An 18238-nucleotide genomic window follows, 5' to 3' on the forward strand; every position below is an offset into this window, starting at 1 on the left:
AACATTCTGAACAGGGAAGCGAAACACAACCAGCCAGAACAAGGAGCAAACAGATGAAATACACAGAGAGGAGTAACAACTTGAGTCTGCCTCTGACAGACTGCAGTAAGGAAACAGAGAAGCAGTTGAATTCAGAGCTGAGGCTGGACATCACCAAAACTCAGAGGAATTTGAAAACATGTTTCTTGTTCAGGTCAATGAAAGCACTAGGGATTTTCACAGTTCATCGCAGGTTTATTCAGAGTCACCAAGTATTTTCCCTCCTGTGCCAGGGGAGGAGGCGGGGAAGGAGTGGGGATCACGGTTAAGAACAATGCACAGGCCGTACACAGCAGAATAAACCAGCACATCAGGGATGGAGTGTTTGCTTGGCTTCGATTTATACAAATGAAAACCGCTGATGTACTATTGGAATACCAGGGTATTTCTGAACAGAGGCAAGCACACTAGCTAGGTGGTTTATGAAGAATCTGATAAAGTTCAGGAGGTAATAATACACTAAAAGACCCAGTTGACTCAGTGACCAAAACTAACTCCTAGTGAGGGCTGAAATTTCCCTCCTCATCCAAATCAAAACTAATGTGTACCATAGCAGTTTCCAGCTGACAGCTAGTAGCTGACAATTTTCTTGTTAGATTTATTGTGATAGTTTAGTTTAGGCGGCATTAACTTGGAATTGTAGAACCACAGAAGAGTCTCCCTTGGAGAGCACTTCTGGAGATAGCTGGTCCCACTTGCTGCTCCATGCAAGGCCTGAGAGCAGGTTATTCTGGGCCTTCTCAGGCCAAGTCCTGAATATTTTCAGTGCTAAAGTGAAATGCTTAGTTTCATTTACCACAACAAATGAGACACACACACAGAATAGTGATGTTCAGAGTTTCATATGATCATTTTTAAGCCTTCACTGTTCCTAGAAAGACAAATCATAATTTGCTTTATAGACTTCCACAGACAATTCGAGCCAGAGTGCAATTGCAGCAGTTTTGCTGGTACAACGAAGAGTCTAAGACACTAAAGTAAGAGAGGCACACGTTGCTTTCACTAAGGACAATTAGAGAGTTGTTTTCAGGACAGTCCAATTATCCAGTTTCACAAGTCCTTCATGAACAGACATGCCGTTAACTTCAATGACAGCTTCAGACATAGCAGATATACACAAGGATACACCTGCGGGAGGACATACACAGTGATCTGAAGTTATGGCTTTTCTCTGATAAATTTTCATACTTGAAAGAAAATAATTTTTCTTTTCTCAGTTCCAGATAATGTGAGGAAATGTTTTCCAGTTGCTTTGCTATTATATATATTAATAAATAGTAAATTTTAAATATCGGGTTTCTGTATGAAAAAACTATTTGCCATAAAATATCTATTATAGCTGACTATGAAACTTCATGTATTAAATTATGCTACAATTACAGTGTATGTTACCATACTACAGGAGCTATAATTCTCATTACAAAGGCTAAAAATTTCTTATGTTAAGGAAAAAGTCAATTGAAAAAACACATTCAGATAGTGACAAATATTAAAATACTAAATCCTCAAAGGTTTATAGAGGTGTGTTTCAGCTCTAGACTGCAGGATATTGCTGTCTAAAGGAATCATATCTCAAAGTCATTGCTAGCAATGGTATCTGAGAAAAAAGCTCAGCAATCATATGAAGAAACAAACCAACACAACCACTTCTTGGCAGGTTCAGAAGGGAGCCAGACAAGAGGACAGGACAAGACACAAGGACAAGCCCTTGATGGGGCTGCTACGCCTCGGAGAGCAGCCCGCCAACGATGCCATGTGGAGATATTTGCCTCTGCAGCTCTCCTCTCTGTGCCTATTTGGAGCTAGCTGCCCTGCAACCTTCACATGCACTATAACAATAAAAGTATTTTCACAGTAGTATAAGAGGTACTTTTCAAAAAGCACTTGGATATAGCATTTCAGGATTACTACATCAGCTCACTCTTACACCTAATTTGCAGCACTAGATGTCTCCAGGCAAAGTGTGCTTGCATTTTCTATAGACTGCATCATAGTCTGGGGAAGAGCTGAAATGCATTTAAGTACTGCCAAATCCTTTTAGCTCATCTCCTGGTTTTAGTGCAATCCCCACAATGTTTCAAATTCCTTCATGATTCAGCTAAAACTAACATGGAAGAAAAAATAATAATAACAACTGTCTAAGATCTTTCCTTCCTATGTCATTCATTAGGTTCTGCTATGAAGCACTGCGTTTTAAAATATCCTACTGTAGTGACGAGCTATCAGAGTACTCACGGCACAGTTCCTGCTTGAGATATTTTCCCTGTTGTGTTAGGAGAGGTTTGTATTTTTTTCCCAGCCAAAGACAAGGCTGCTGGGAAGGGAATTCAAAGGTCTCTGTCCTGCAAGCTCCTTACAGAGTTTCTGTTGTGGCTGTGATCTGCCTCAGCTTCTCTGCTGTGGTCGGGGACTACTGCAGCATCTGCCTGGAGAGGAGAGGAGATAGCTGGAGCTCCTTGTAAAGCCAACCCACTTAAGGCTTTGGCTTGTAATTTCACCAGTGGCAATGCAGGGAAGCACTCAGTTACTCTTCTCTGACCCACCAGGCTGCCTTTGCAGAGCAAGGACTCGGCTTGGAAGTGGCACTTCTTCCAGCGTGGCTCTTAGGACATAACTTTAATCTCCATTGTAGCCACTGAACCTCTAGCCATGCCAGAACCTCTGCAAAGATCTGTTGATGCATGCTTTCCTTGGGTTCTCCTGCTGAGACCTCTCCTCACACCAGTATCTCCTCAGTGTACTGCTGGGCAGCCCCAGTGGTACCGGCGGAAGAAACGCTGCAGAGCACATTGCTTCCCAGCTGCTGCTCACCGGTTTTCTGTGACAGCCAAAGGGGACTTTAGTGTGCCTCTTCCTTCTGCCCTTTTCTAACAAACCAATAAACAGTTTTTTCACTGCCTCTGTCCATACAGAGGCATCAGTTTCACAGCTCTCTGTGTTGGTCATGGGCAGAAGGGAGGCTGAAAGCATGAGTGCTGGACACGGTCTTTGCAGTGCACACCATACCTGTTCATGGACAGGTTTTCCTCTTGCGGCTCTACACTGGGCATTGCTCATCGGTGCTAAAATCAGATGCAAGCCTTCCAAGAATAAACAATGACATATTCAAAATAACTCTGAAAGTTTCCTTTCAAAATAGCTAAATACAGGCCTTGCAATCAGGGTGGCTCCCACTGAACCACTGGAAACAGAGTCTGCTATTTACATGCAGAAAACGTCAAGAATTTAAAATCTGCAAGGGTGGATTAACATAGAGCAGATCGTGTCTGTCTTATGAGCAGTAAGTGCTGCCGCAGGCAGGCCAAGAAGAACAGAAAGTCTTGTTGAGCAGCAACAGAGTCGGTGGGACATTCAGTGAGAGCTGTTGGCCTAGTAACAGCCTACCCCAAATTTCCATCACCAGTACTCATCCATCAAATACCAGGCTTGGACATGCTTATGTACTAACTACATACATGGATTCATAAAGCCTAGAGAAGTAAAAAAATACAGCTATTTCTATTTATACAGTCTCTTTAGCTGAGATAATAATTCCTGAGCAGTACAATTTTAATCATAATCAGTTTAAAGTTACCTTTATCTGCAGACACGGGAACCGATACTATCTTTTCAAGTCTCCCTCTGGGACTCACAGCTCTCCAGACTATCAAATAATGTACAGACATTTACTGGTAGGTGCTAGCCACTGCCGTCCATAGAATACACACATTCAAAACTTAGGAAATGAGCTGGATTAATGGGACATAACCTGATTAGGGAGTCAAAAGATCGATGTCTAATATGGACTATAGTTCAATAGTGCAGAAACAAAAATTCTGGTACCAGTTTTAGGGAGGTATTTCAAAAAAGGAAGTCATGATAGAATTTGCTTCCTTACCAAGAAGAGAGTAAATCTAATATATTTTTCAATAAACAGAACTACTGTTGGTAGTCTACATAGACTTCAGAATGAAATTATGTTATTTCCATATTAAATCTTTAATGCAAAAGTTGATGGACTATACCATTGAATTAAACAATTGAAATATAAAATTGTGTTTCTACTGTAATTTTGTTTTAAAATAAAAGTTAAAATATGGAACACAGAGAAGCTGAACAAGAAATGAACTTGTACAGTTTCAGAGTCTAAGTTAGAAAACTCAGTGTACAAACACATGCTACCAGACTAAAAATGGAAAGTCAATTCAGAACACGTTTCTAAAATTCTGATTTTTTGAGTTTGAGACTCTTTAGATGTCTTTTCTTTCTTGCTTCCTCCTGACCCTCAGAGGATAGGCTAAAGACCTAGAGGAGTCACAGCAATTCTCAAGGTAGTACCTGCAGCATCCACAAGGAAGCAACCGAGCTGGCCGGACCTGGGCAGCTGGCACACCTGGAGGTGTGGGTTTGGTGACCTGGAGAAGGTGGCCGGGGCACAATTGTTTGCTATTTCTTATACAGGTCTCAGGAGCACCAGGAACGGGGCTGCTCCAGGAGTATGGACAAGCCAGGAGCTGAGGGCTACCCCAATTCAGGCCATGCCCTCTCTGCAGCCCCACGGGGCCTGAAGGCAGCAGCAGAGCTAGAAGGCATCATGCAAAATTATTCAGGGATTTGTTCAAACAGAAAACCTTCTCCATGCAGGTGGTGCTAAAATTGCAGAACTCATCACTACAGCATGCTGTGGACACCGAAACATTACATGAGCTAGGAAAGCAATCAGATGATACACTCAGGGAAAAGAAATCCATCAAGGATACCACTGCTGACCAGGAAATCCCAGAGCCACCACTGGCTGAGAGCAGGAGGGCAGAGATGCTCCCCACTCCCCACACTCCCCTCGGGCTACACTCTTCCCAAAGAGTAGCATTTACTGTGGGCCACTTTGGGGATAAAGATACTGAAGGGACCGGACTTTTGGTTTCATCTGCTGTGGCTGCTCTTACATTTCTAACGAACTGCAACAAAACTCCAAGCATTTCATGAGCCTGAGCACCTACACTCCTTGTACTTAAGAATAATCAATTCCTTTGCTAATCTTTTTTTCCATTGCTTATGCCAGTGCGAAAATATGCCTAGATGTAAATTTTCCTGCAGACACCTCCCGAACAATAACAATACCTAATTTATTAAGTACATATTTAAAACCTGCATTGTTCAATCTTTAGTACAGGACATTGCCCTTCAAAATCACTTCCCCTCTCTTTATGATACTTTTAAAACAAAACCTAAAACTAAAGCTGAACACACAAAAACTAAACAGAAATATTTTTGTAGATGTTTTCTTAAAAAATTGACTCTAAAATTCCCTAATATGTTGTAGCAAGTAAGTTACAGAAAACAGGACTACTTTAGAATATAAAGATATGAGAAACTCTACATTATTACACAAAGACTCACAGATTTAGAAATACCTGTGAAAGTAGGTATCTGTACCAAAGATTTTACAGTAAGCAGAACAGCTACTTACTCACTGAGGCAGTTCTTGCTTTTCATCATGCTGTCTTCTCATTGCTACCATTTAATTACCTGACCATCGTCCAGGCTTTCTCCTTTTACCCTGTCAAAAAAAGAGAAAGATATTTCTGTATGTAATATTCACCATCACTCAGCAAGTATCTATGCAGAATTGCCTGATATGCAAGCTATGTGGAATTATCAAGTGATTTTGTTTCTTAAAAAAAAAAACACCAAAGTTGTCTTGTCTTTTATTGTTACAATTTTTATTATAACAATATTGTGTATTTTTATTCTATGGCATGAATATGAAGGATTACCATCATATCTAAAATCTGATACGAAATATCAAAGTAAATCTGTGTTATGCCAAGTTAATGAGTTTCTCGTTTTTCCTGAAAATCAAATCATGTATTATTTTGACATCATCATGTTAATTCAGAAGAAAGTGTTGCATTGGACTGAAGCCATCTGACCAGCAGTTACTCTATTTTATGACATCTCCCGAGGTTTAGAGTTTTGGGTTTGCTCCCTATTGAAAAAAAAAAACCTCCAAAAGAGAAATTTTCCACTAGTTTAGGCACGATTTTGTTTCACACTGCTAGTCATGGCTTGAATTACTCCAGTTTCTAAATTGGGCTCTGGTTCCCTCTCCCTAACCAGTATCTTCCTGTGGCCAGTTTCATTGAAACAGATTCCTCTGTGGTATAACTGAACTAAAACGTTCTGACCCATGCTGTGTTTCAAGTGTAAGACATTTACTCAGCAGTACACAAAACCCAAAGGCAGCACAAACGCTGCCCCTCAAGACTCAGTAGAGTAGCACTGGCGAGCATCAGTGCTTGGCCTCTATCAGCAAGGCTTTCCATTCCCACCTTAAAAGAGACAGCAACCAGAGCAAACTGGTCCTTAGGAAATGCACAGCTTGGAGCGTCTTGGGCATCATTTGCCTTCTGAAAGCAGGCTGTCAAGGGCTTGCACACCACACAGTTTTAGAGAAAGCAGAAGATACAGGGCAGCCTTCCCTCTATGAAGGTCATGACCAGTAAAAGTGCCTGAAAGAGCTTCAAGAGCCCATCAGTTCTTTCAGCAGGGTCAGGGCCACCTCGAGTCCTCTCTCCAAACTGCATGGCAGAAACTGCCAGCAGCAGGAGCCTCTCCTCCTGCATACTCACCCCTGGCCACGTCGCTGGGTCCGTGGCCATCCTCGGTTCTTTCCCTTTCAGGTCTCCCACACATGGTGCTGTGGGCAAGTGTCAGCAGCACCTTGTGGGCATCGCAGCACTAACCCAAGCTGTGTGGGGGGCTGCTTCTGCCTAATGCTTCCAGCTGTTGAATGCTGAGGTGTCTTCACATTTCAGCAGAGGTCACTTTTGTAGCTTTTTGCTGCAACAACAGGGGCTTTTATTCACCTTTTAAAAAAAATTAAAAAAAAAATCTCCAAGTACGAGGCCCTCAAACCTCTGCCTGACTTGAGCTGTGCCATAGGCACATAGTGCTCTGCAGCAGGCTAAAGACAAGTCTGTTTTGCTACCAACAGGGATGTAGCTGTCCTGTACCCACAGAAAACAGCTAACTCTTGGGGTTTCCAAAACACAGCCCTTGGCTTTATATTCCTGCAGCCAACTGGCAGCCACAAAGACCACTATCACAGTGAAGTTTAGAAAAGCATCCAAAATATCTCTGGCATTACTCACAGCAAATTTGACTGACCAATATTTATCAGCCACTAATAAAGCTGTTCTAATCTGCACAGAATTCATATCAAATTGCAGGCTGGCAGAAAAAAAGACAACACTAATTTGTACGAAAAGTAGCAGTTTCAATCATTAAACAAAGGAAAAACCATCCACACTCAGAAAATCATTACAGGTGAATTGACATTACTGAAGGGCAAGCCACCCAGGTTAGGCATGTGTCCAATAATAATGATGGCTGTTCCTAAGGCACAAGCAGAAATGGCAATAGAGACTGATACCAGTTCAACTTATATGACAGCAGTGCACTACAATTTTCTTTTTTTTTTTAACAGGAATTTATAGACATTCCTATGTCAACATAAACATCACTCAGAAAGTATTAGTTAGACATGTCTTTAAGAATGGCAAAAAATCTGTATCAGGATCATGGAAAAATAGGTGCTTGTATATTCATTACTTTCAGTACAGTTTTTAGAAATGTCATTTTGAAATGTCTTTATTTTAAATTATGCCAGAACCTCACAAATCTGCCTTCCATCAGCTGGATGAAAAATTGGCACTATTTTTCATTTCTCAGGATATATTAAACACTGGACTCTGTGTTGCTGAGATCAAATGTTCTTACAAGGTATGAGCTGAAGGACCCCAGACACTCCAGGATGTTACCTACAAGTGACTTTTCTTGCCAGGGAGGTGAGGAGCCAGGCTGCCGCACCCACAGAGGATGCTGCTGGCAGCCGCTGCTCGACGGCGGCCGGCTCCTGAAGTGCTTTTCCCTCCATCGCTCCGTGAGAGCCACAGTTGCCACCTTTCTTGGAACATCACTTTGAACAGCACACGGGCACAGAACCTACGTTAACAGCCGAGTGTGCTAATTAATCTGGCTGGAGGACAAGGGGAGCATCTGCTGCTGCAATTATTAGCATAGGTTTTGGTTTCGCACATTTGCAAAGGAAGGTTGCAGGCACTTGGGTCTGGCCAGTTGCTCTCCGGTGGCATTCTGGAATGGAACTGTGTACTCACGCAAGCTGCAAAGGAAAGCAGAAACCTACTGCAGCTTACCACCTCCTACACATCGCCATGCCTAAGTGCTGTCAGAGCTTATATTTCAACTTTTAAACCTATAGGATAAGGTTTTCAAGAAAGCTCTGGTTCTACTCACGGGACAAACTCTGACAAGTCAAGACCTACCAAATTCTTGGAGCCACAACAAGAGCCAACAACTTTAAGAGTTTGGTTTTAAGTGTCAACATTTCTCTCAAATTTATATCTCACATTTCCTAAACAATATAGGGTCCCCTGAACATGTGAAAGCTCTTGAGAATCCAAGTCCTGAGCTTTTCTGCTGTTCTCCATTCTGTGTACTATTTGATCAAATCTATGTAACTTATTTTGCTTAAGAGTAAGGCATGCACAATGAAAAACACTGACACAGATTATATGCAAAATAAATATTTTATTGGTTTAATATACACTTTTTTTAAAAGAAATCAGCCCTTGTGTGTCTTTCTAACACAATTAAAAATCTTGCAAACTTTTTCATGTAATATTGTTATATTTTAAACTATTTTTGATTAAAGACCTTGACATAGTGTAAAGAGTTTTAGTAGATGGAAATGGCAAAGGAGTAAAGTGATTCCAAGCACAACAAAATGGGATATTGCATATCCACTAAATGTCTATTTGACCCCATAAAACCTCCAACGACTTCTAATCTGCTTCATTGGAACAAACGCATGTTTACTAGGCTAAGTGAAAATACACTCAGTGAGGGATGGGGAAAGAAAAGAGATTTTTTCAGTTTTCCCCATAATACAAGCAAGGTTGTTCATCCATTCCAAGTTGCTCATCCTAATTGCTTTCAGAAGATCAGTACTTTTATTGCATTTTGGTTAATATGAAGCAGAAGAGAACTTCTCTTGGTATGACTGAGAGCAGTTAACAGAAAGACAAAACCAGTGCTTTAAATAAGGCACTTTTCTATAGAGGGATGGGCAAACAGTAAGGAAGCAAATAAAATTAGTTAAAAGTTGTCTTCTACACAAAGATAAGGCTTTCAGTGTCAGAACTTTAAGTAGTTTTAAGTAACCTCATATCATTCTACCACTCTGCTAATAGTAACCGCCCCAAGAATTAACAGCAATTTTTACAACAGGATTGTCTCCTTCTTTTGAAGTGGCACTAAGTAACAGCAGTGGAAACCATTATTGGTTGTTTCAAGCTCTTAAAGTGGATCAGTTATTGCACAATAAATACCTCACAGAGGTCAGTGTTTTTGGGGGGTTTGTGTTGTGTGGGGTTTTTTTGTTGGTTTTTTTTTTTTTGGTTTTGTTTGTTTTTTTTGTTGTTGTTGTTTTTGTTTTGTTTTTTTCTAAAAAAGCTGAGCTGAACACATGTGTGCTATTTATAAATTGGTTACCTCTGGAAATCTTCAAGTTTCATGATGCATCATTAGACAAGAAATTAGCTAAGCAAAAATTTACAACAGGGACATACAAATAAATACAAAACCTTTCAGAAAGCCACAGTTTTGTTGATGTTTTAAGGAAAGTAAGGAACTAGTTAAAGTGTCTAAGTCTTTATAGATGAACTCAAGGAAAGGTACACATCATAGAACCAAGCGTCGAATACAGTAGCCTATCTCAGCAGCTTTAACATCTCCTGAAGCAAAAATAACTTGACACTTTCACCAGTGTATGCGGCCCAAAGCAGAAGCCCACAGCATTTCGGACTACATCCAACCTTATGGAAAAGAAAAAGCAAGACGAATATCTAAATTAGATTTTTGGAACTCTGCTTATTCTGCTGAAGTGTGTATTTTGATAATATTCACATCTAAGGCAGGCAAACTACAGAAGTCCTCTCGCATGATGTGTTCACATGCAAAGTCATCATGGAGCACACTGAAACCAAAAATCAAGGACCACTGCATGAAAGCTGGCAGTAGAATGGGCCAAACCATGAACTGGTTTCCTGAAGCTATCCAGGATTATCAGCATCCTCTGTATTTAATGAACTTCAATTTTGATCACTTACATTTCAGGGAGAAAATGCAAACAAAGCAAAGTCTAAGTTAACAATGATATTTCATATGATTAAAAAAAATAAAATCTGGTTCTGGTAGATTCCCAAGGATTACCTGTAGTACCAATTTCATGGCTGTGTATCTTGTTTTGCAGTTGCAGATCTGCTTTGGGGTGACACAGCTGCTAACAATCCACTTACTATTTCTCGTCTTATTTCACCAACAATAGATTCCTTGATCTGAAAGGGATTAGCAAAAGTTTTAAGGTCATTAAGTTATATAACCAATGGATGAAAGTGAACGATATTGCAGACACCTTTGATATTATTGACACATGAAAACATACACCACCAAAAAGTCAACTTTCAAAAAAATGCAAATGGAAAAACAGAAGAGGGTTTCTCTTGGAAAAATAACTCTAGAGTAATTTTAAAGTTCTTGCAAATCATACAAATGCAAACCAAACTAGTTTTACTTTTCCAGATGGTAAATATATCTATGTTTTACACTTAGGATAACTGGTTTTATGTTAAGAAAATACATTTCAACTATGCGAACTACTGAAAATAGCATTTCAGGACATACACATCAAAGGCACTCCAAGTGCACAGCTTTTTGACATTAGCCATTATCTCTTGAAAAGGAAGGCAGGACAGATCTGCCTCACAAATAGATTATGCAGTAGGGAAGGTCCAAGTACATGAACATGAGCTGCTGGTTTCATATAAACGAAAAGCAGACAATCCTAATTACATACTTTCAGCAGCAATGACAAACAGAGAACTTCAACAGTTGCTCACATCATCAGTTGTCCACTGGGATATGATCTATGCCAGCAAAGACTATTTTTCACAGGATTGTGACAAAGCATTTATCCATTAAGTTTTACATAAAACAAACCCAGGAGCTACTACTATCAGGCACCTGAGTGTGGCTGAGGCTAGAACAAAGGAAAAGCAGAGCACTGACAGCTACCATAAAGGAAACAAAGGAGAGAAGGAGGCAAAACACAGTTCTACAAGAGCATACTATGCTGGAAAGGAGCAGGGCATGACAAAGAAAAATAACATGGGCAGCTCACAAGTACGAGAAATCTTTGGCATCAACTCATTTTTTGGATGGTCTTCAGGAAGGACTAACAAGTCAGATGCAGTTCCAAGGACAGGGGAGGACGAAGGAGGTGAGAGAGTGCAGGAGGGGGTAAGAGCCAGAGCCCGGCCGCTGGGGTCACTCACAGAAGCACTCATCAGCCCAGTTAAGCAATACAGTTTTCTTTTTCTTCTAAGTCTCCCCTTTTCCTGGTGCGTCAAAAGGATTAAGCAACAACGTCAGAAGGGTGGCAGCAGCATTAGCAACAGGTTATTTATCCCTTGTTCTCATTGGCAAGCAACTCAACGCCTCAACCATTAGTGGCAAAGTTCCTTGTTTCATTACTACTTTGCATCAAGTCGAAATTCAGAGACTATAACACTATTGGGAAACAGGTTTCCAGTTGTGTTTTTTGCTGATTAACTGACAAAAGAAAAGCCAGTGTGTAACAGGACGTGGTTTACCAACTGCCCTAAGTCCTGAGGATGACTATGCCGAAGCGTAGACAGACATACAAAGCTTTAGGACCGCTGTCAATGCAGTAAGGGCTTTGGGATTTGGGAATGCAAGCACAGGGAAACCTGCCATGCAGCACCCGGCTGTCTGGCAGGCCACTGTCGTAAGAGAGCCCTGCACTGCCCTCTCTGCTTTTCTTCTCCAGTACCATATGGGGTGGTCTCCCACTATGCTACAAAACAGTCATTCTCTGCCCTTCTGTCGACAGATAGGCAAAAATAAACCTCACTTTCCAAAGAAAACTGATAAAAGCTTCCCAAAGTAGCAAGTAAATGGTCTAGTATGACAGACAGTCTTGCAGAGAGGCGGAAACTGGAAGGGAAGCGGGTCCTGTTCTATTCTCAGCTTTTCCAACAACTTCTGGCTTGACCTTCGTGGATCACTTGAGCCCTCTGTTTCTCACCTTCCCGCCCAGAAGACAACAAGGCCACCCTCCACTGCTTCTTTTCACTGCCACTGCTTCCTCCCTCCTTTCCGGACTCATCAAGGTCATTCCTGCGTGGTGAGCGCAGCATCAATTCCTGCGGTGACTCAGTCCCATCTGTGTGTCATGACAACGGCCAATGTTTGCCTTTTTTGTTACAAATTATTTAGGGCAAGGCGCACCTTCCATTTGCTCTGCAGAGGGCACAGCCCGCTGCCAAGGCTTCCTCCATACAAAAGTCAGAAAGCAGTCAATGAATGCTCCACTGGTATTTTTAGCAGCTGAATGAAAAATTGATCATTTGAAAGAGGAGAGAATCCACTCATTTATGGCACATATACTACACTGATACAACACTAATATTTAACATGGAATTAGTAACACAGTGCCACATTCATAGATAGTTTTACTACAGCAAACCAGTGATCTTTCTCCATATGAAAGAATTACCATTATTGTAATATTACGTTGCTGCTAAATAATGAATTGATTGAGAGTGAAATGTGCCACAGTAGCAATTCTGGAGATGGGTGTTCTTCGCCTGTTAATGGAAAATGGGCATAATGCTTTTCACAGTCCTCATACTCCTGATCTATGTTTTCTATAATTAAAATAATTATTTTCTACTCTATTTTCTTCTTGTGCCACTTCATGGCAGCAGCTGGTAAGTTTTTACACTCAAGATAGGAAGATGAGGAACCCAACGCCTGCACAAGGGGAGTATGAACAACCAACAGACATTTTTGATTGATGCTGAGCTAACATGGGTCTGAATGGAAAACAGAAAAGGGAAGATTCTCTATCAGACTACCTGTCTGTCCCATAAAGACCCATTACAGCCTCTCAGAACAGATGTTGACAGGAAAAGCACACATTTCTTTGAAGTATGCCTTCATTAAATGTCATTTACAATGGAGAACTGTAAGTAAAACCAAAACCTGCATTTCTCTTAAGCAGAAAGCTTTTTAAACTATCACATCTTTTAAACTGCGGAACAGCAGAGTGGGAGGGCCTGGTGGCACTCCTAATGACACTGTGACCTACAAATGAAGCAGTAAGTGCTTCATGAGATACTCCAGTGGAGGTCAGGCTGTATTTTCATCAAAACAAGAGGGCCACTGTTTGGCGTTTTAACATTTCACATTGTTGAATGCTTTTCCGTGGGAGTTAGTCCATTAACACTAAAAGTTAACACCATGGGGGTTTTTTAATGCCAGCAAACAGTTACAGGTCAAAGCTCACATGCATTACAACCCACCCAGGCATATTCTGAAACACTGCCCGACTTTTCTTTCCTCGACACAAGGTCATGCAGCTACAGAGTATGGGAGGAATAAGCAAGGCTTTAACATTTTTGAGCGCATACATCAAGAATGCATCCTACCAGATTTCCTTTTTTTGACAACGAAACTGGAATTCCTTTGCTAACAACACAGCTACTTAAGGAAGACGCATTTCAATGTATGCTCTGCTTTAGGTCTTATGAAGTGCGAAAGATTTTCCTGACCAGTATTTAATAGTATATTCTTACTCTGCAAAAACTACCAGGTGCTTTGAGCCAGTGCATCTTCACTCTGACCTGCAAAACTTCTCATGCTGAGAATCTTGAGCCAATTCAAAACAGGCTGCCAATGAAGTTAAACTGAGGGACAATCTCTCTGTGTCCTCAAACATGTACAAAGTGAGTCAAGCTCAGTTATTTGCTGACTGCTCATCTTTGAATAGTAGCCTCTCAGTTCAGCGTGGATTCTTTCAGCATTACAATGTTCTCTGTGCCACACAACCCAAAGAACAATCTCTTTGCAAAGGGTACACATCTTTATTTGCTATCAATTAATGAAGTTAAAGAAGAACTTTCACACAGGCTAACTTCAGAGAAAATATTGACTGAAATAACTCTGTACTTTGACTCCAGCTCCCTGTACTGTCTCTGCTGCTTTTACAGTACTTCTGAATTACAGCGCTCTCCTTCCTCTATTTCTCCTTTAGCAACCCTCCACCATGACAGCACTCCTCTGACACGCAAGTTTTTACAGAAGGGCTGGATACAAATGCAATATCCTGGCTTCACTGCAGAACTGGCAGGAAAGTGCAAGGTGTGATAAATATCTCATGTGCAAGTCTTCTCTGAGCATTAAGGGAAGGAACTCCTTTAAAAAGGTATAAAAGGAAAAAAATGGACCAGAAAGAGAGAGAATTTGGGAGGCCTGGGAGTATTTTACGATCTCCCCTAAACAAGGCCTTTCTCAGGACTCCTTCCAACTTTACTCTAGCTACTTTAGAGAAGATGACAGGAGGATGGTGGTGGATGGGGAAGACATTTAAAAACTGAATGCTTGCCCCACTGCCTCATTCATTCCTTTGCTTTCAAAGCAGAGGTGTAAAGTTGTAGCATCACAAGCTCCACTGTAAATATCAGTGTTGGTCAGAAGGTGTTCAGCTCCTAATGCTGAGCACAGTAATGATAAGGTCATCGGTCTGGTGGTACCTCACCATGAGCTGACCTTGGTACTATTCCTTCCACAGGATAATGCCACTTTCCATAACTCATCCCACTGACTCTAATGGGGCTACTGATGGGGCGAAGCACTATTCAGCACCATGAGGATACTTATTGAAAGCTGGTCTCCATTTTGCCTCATTGCCAAAATTCATCCTCTTTTAACACCAGCAGTTCACTGACAGTTAATGCTTGTGGCTATGCATTATTATGCTTTGCACTCTGAGCTCTGGTTATTTATGAAGTTTCCCAAAGGTAAACAAAGTAAATACCTTCATATGCTTCCAGTCATCATCTTCTATAAGAACACTCCTTAGTAATACTCTGCTGCTTCACAATCTCACTGTGCAAGTGTAAAGTGCCAACGCCTACCAAAGCCCACAGTAAGTCATCCCAGAAAACATCCCCACTTTGCAGAGACAGACACAGCAGAATATTGTGGTCAGACGATGAGTAAAAGAATACCTTATGGTCTAGTACACTCTGCCTCTTTCTGCACTGAGAGAAAAGAGGTGAAGGTGTGGCAAAAGATTTCTCTGGGATCACAGCTCCTGTTTTATCATGAGATGAGTGGCATGTCTCTCACCTGTTTTAAAGACAAAGCTAAGGCAAAGCTGGTTCCAGTTATTCACAGCCTCAACGCAAGCAGACCTGGATGGTACCGCAGCGTTACAGCCCAGTCTGTTGTACCTTCCTGAGCACGACACCTCTCCTGGCCTTTCCAGTGGTTTATGGTAGAGCCATACAAAAGCTTCAAGGGATGAGCTAAAGGCTAAGGGTCCAATGACCATCAGCTAAAGGCTCAGTAGTCCCTCTCCAGTGAAGGAGAGGGAATAAAACCCACAGGTTCTCAATCCCCATTTCTGTGTTCACAGCAGAGAGCTCGCTCCACTTCCTCAAGAGAACAAGTTTCTTTTGCTTCCTTTTCCCATTTATACAACTTGCCATAAGGCTTTCTGTCATGCCACTGACAAACCAAACATGCAGTTTTAGTCCTGTTTTTTAACCTGGCCCACAGGAAGAATAACCAAGGACCTTTCACTTTCATTGACTGCCAATAAAACTAGTCCAACAGCATTGGTCCAACATCAGTCTTAAAGTCTGAAATAACTTCTCATCTGACTTCAGCTTGCTTCACTTACACTCCTACAGTCCTTAGTGGTTTGGGGTAGAGGGACTGGGAAAGTAGTTTTAACATTTACTACGGAGTTGTTTCAGAGACAGTATTTCATCAATCAAATTAACTCCAACCTGGCATTTAGGCAAGCAAACATGACAAGAGAAATTTTCACTTGGGAATCTGAAATACTGCTGCTTAACCAAGTAGTAGAGATGGCAAATTCTTTCTCATCCAGACTTTCAATTGTAACTAGCTATTAATTTATGTGCTAACTGCTATCACTGAAAAAATGTCTACTGCTTTGCACAAGAATACAACTGTGGCTTGAACATCTAGCAACAAGCTCTGAGCCTTGGCTTGACAGGGAATAGAAAACCCCAGTGGTCAAGAGTTACAGATAGCCTGTCTTTGAGTTTCAGTGAACACTGTTCAAACATCCTAGACCTCAGCCCCTCCCTCCTCACCTCCCGTATGACTTGCTGCAGCTCCTCCTGCTCCACAGTTTTGTGGATTTCATCAACTGAAGGCACGAGAGGGACTTTTTCAAGTTTGTGCTCCGCCTCTGGTTTGGAGTCTGCAAGCTCCTCAGAGCTTTCCACCTGCTGTCCAGCACCTGCTCTCACCGGGGGAGTTGGTGTTAAGGCAACGGAGGCTCGGTATAACTTCCTGCTTTGACTCTTAGACTTTCCTGTCAGTTCAGAGGATCCAACACCAACTTTTCTACCTGCATGACCGGAGCACACTGAAGAAGAATCAGAGTTTCCATGGGAGAATACAGACTCTGTACCCTCTGCTGGGAGAGTTTCCAGTCCAAGATCTCCCAGTCCTAAACCCAGTTCAGACTTCAGAAATGACTGCTCTCGAATAAGTTCGGAGACCTAAGGATTCGGAAAAGAAAGCATATAAAAAAGTCACATACAGACACAACTATGCTTTCTTGTTATTTATTCAATCACTTACTCATCCCCTCCATGTAACAAATACAGCTATAAAATAAACATATGCTTTGCCTTTATGACTGCAACAAATAGGATCATAAAAAGGAATGGGCTTTTTTGAAAGCCAACATAAATACGAATTGTGGCAGTTCCCCAAGCCACTGACTTTTGCAATACGGATGCATCCTGCCAAAGCCATTGACAGAGACACACGTAAAGGCTCGATTTTGTTTTTCTTTGCTAAAACAATTCAAGTTTGTTCTTTTCTTTCTGCAGTCTTTGAACTACTTGTTTTCAGTAGCATAAAACGTACAGAAAAATAAGAAATAATTTCCCCTAGAAAACTCACCATGTCGTCATTGTATCAACTAAAGGTAAATGACATCTCACTTCTACATACTCCTCTTAACAACAAACAAGACTTCACAGCTACTTACACCTACGGTTAAATTTGCTTAAGGGAAAATGTAGCTGCTCTCAAAAGAACTACTCAAGTGAGGAAAGTATTTCCAAGATTATGTGTCAAATGAATCTCCTGCAATCTCTTCTTAGAAATTTCTTCCTGGTTCTTTTTCTTAGTAAAACATACAACACACAACAATTACTTACTGGTTCAATGACATTCAATGGAGAAGGGCATGACAGATTATCAGCACTTCTGCTTCCATACATACCCTGAAAAATTAACTCAAGTTAATGCATTAGGGATTTTTTTTAGAGCTGTCAGAAGCTAATATATAAACATGCCGTGTCTCAGACAACTTTCTGTGAAAGTAGAAACTTGGAAACAGGAAGCAAAGCTGGTTGGAGAAAGTTTATTTCAGTCATTTTTAAAGCTGGCCCTCTTCTATAAAAGGATTTACAAATAAAAAGATATTTATATGGTTCAAAGAATGCACGTTTGGCTTGGGATCACAGTAATACCATATTTTCCTGTTCTTGGGTTTCAATTTTTTTCCCATGACAAAATACTGAAGAGGAAGATGTGGCCTGTGCCTGTGCTGCTTCTACAGAAGAGGACTGGCTACGAAAGAGGAATGAAACCCAGGAAGAACATATGATACTTTTCGTCTGTGCTTCTTTCGTTTGGCTGGTGACAGAATTGCAGCAGAAAAAAGAGAAACAGTCTTCCACCAAGTGAAAAAGAGGAGAAAGTATATCACCATGCCACCAATAAACATATGCAAGTGTCTCTTTTACCCCCCTTCTTGTGCTTCTGGGGAGTGTGTGTGGGAGCAGAGCTTGTCCCACTGTCTGGTGAGGAGCCACACGTGCATCTGAAGGAGCTACAAAAGGCAATGGAGGAAAAAACTGAAGATGATCACTGGATTTTCCTGGTTTTTAGTTCCATGGATTGGCAGAGCCAGAGGGGAAGTACACCTCATTTCTTGAGAGAGAAACACTGTGCATTTCTCATCTCTCTGCCCTCATTTCACAAGAAGGAAAATCAG

At 41.2% G+C, this 18238-nt stretch overlaps 1 protein-coding gene across 1 annotated transcript in view; it reads right to left on the bottom strand.

The window, feature by feature from the left end:
- Nucleotides 1-9699: 9699 nt before the first annotated feature.
- The window catches only part of SSFA2 (sperm specific antigen 2), a gene marked incomplete at its 5' end in the record, with an annotated part of 14388 nt that continues 5849 nt past the window's right edge, over nt 9700-18238 (bottom strand). Inside the window, 4 exons of the mRNA XM_009697324.1 lie at nt 9700-9917; nt 10315-10439; nt 16314-16727; nt 17397-17462. Of these exons, the coding sequence (XP_009695626.1) occupies nt 10329-10439; nt 16314-16727; nt 17397-17462 (591 nt within the window). The remainder of the gene's footprint in view (nt 9918-10314; nt 10440-16313; nt 16728-17396; nt 17463-18238) is intronic.

This window comes from Cariama cristata, unplaced genomic scaffold, assembly GCF_000690535.1.
Source record: "Cariama cristata isolate BGI_N322 unplaced genomic scaffold, ASM69053v1 scaffold6693, whole genome shotgun sequence".
Lineage (NCBI taxonomy): Eukaryota > Metazoa > Chordata > Aves > Cariamiformes > Cariamidae > Cariama > Cariama cristata.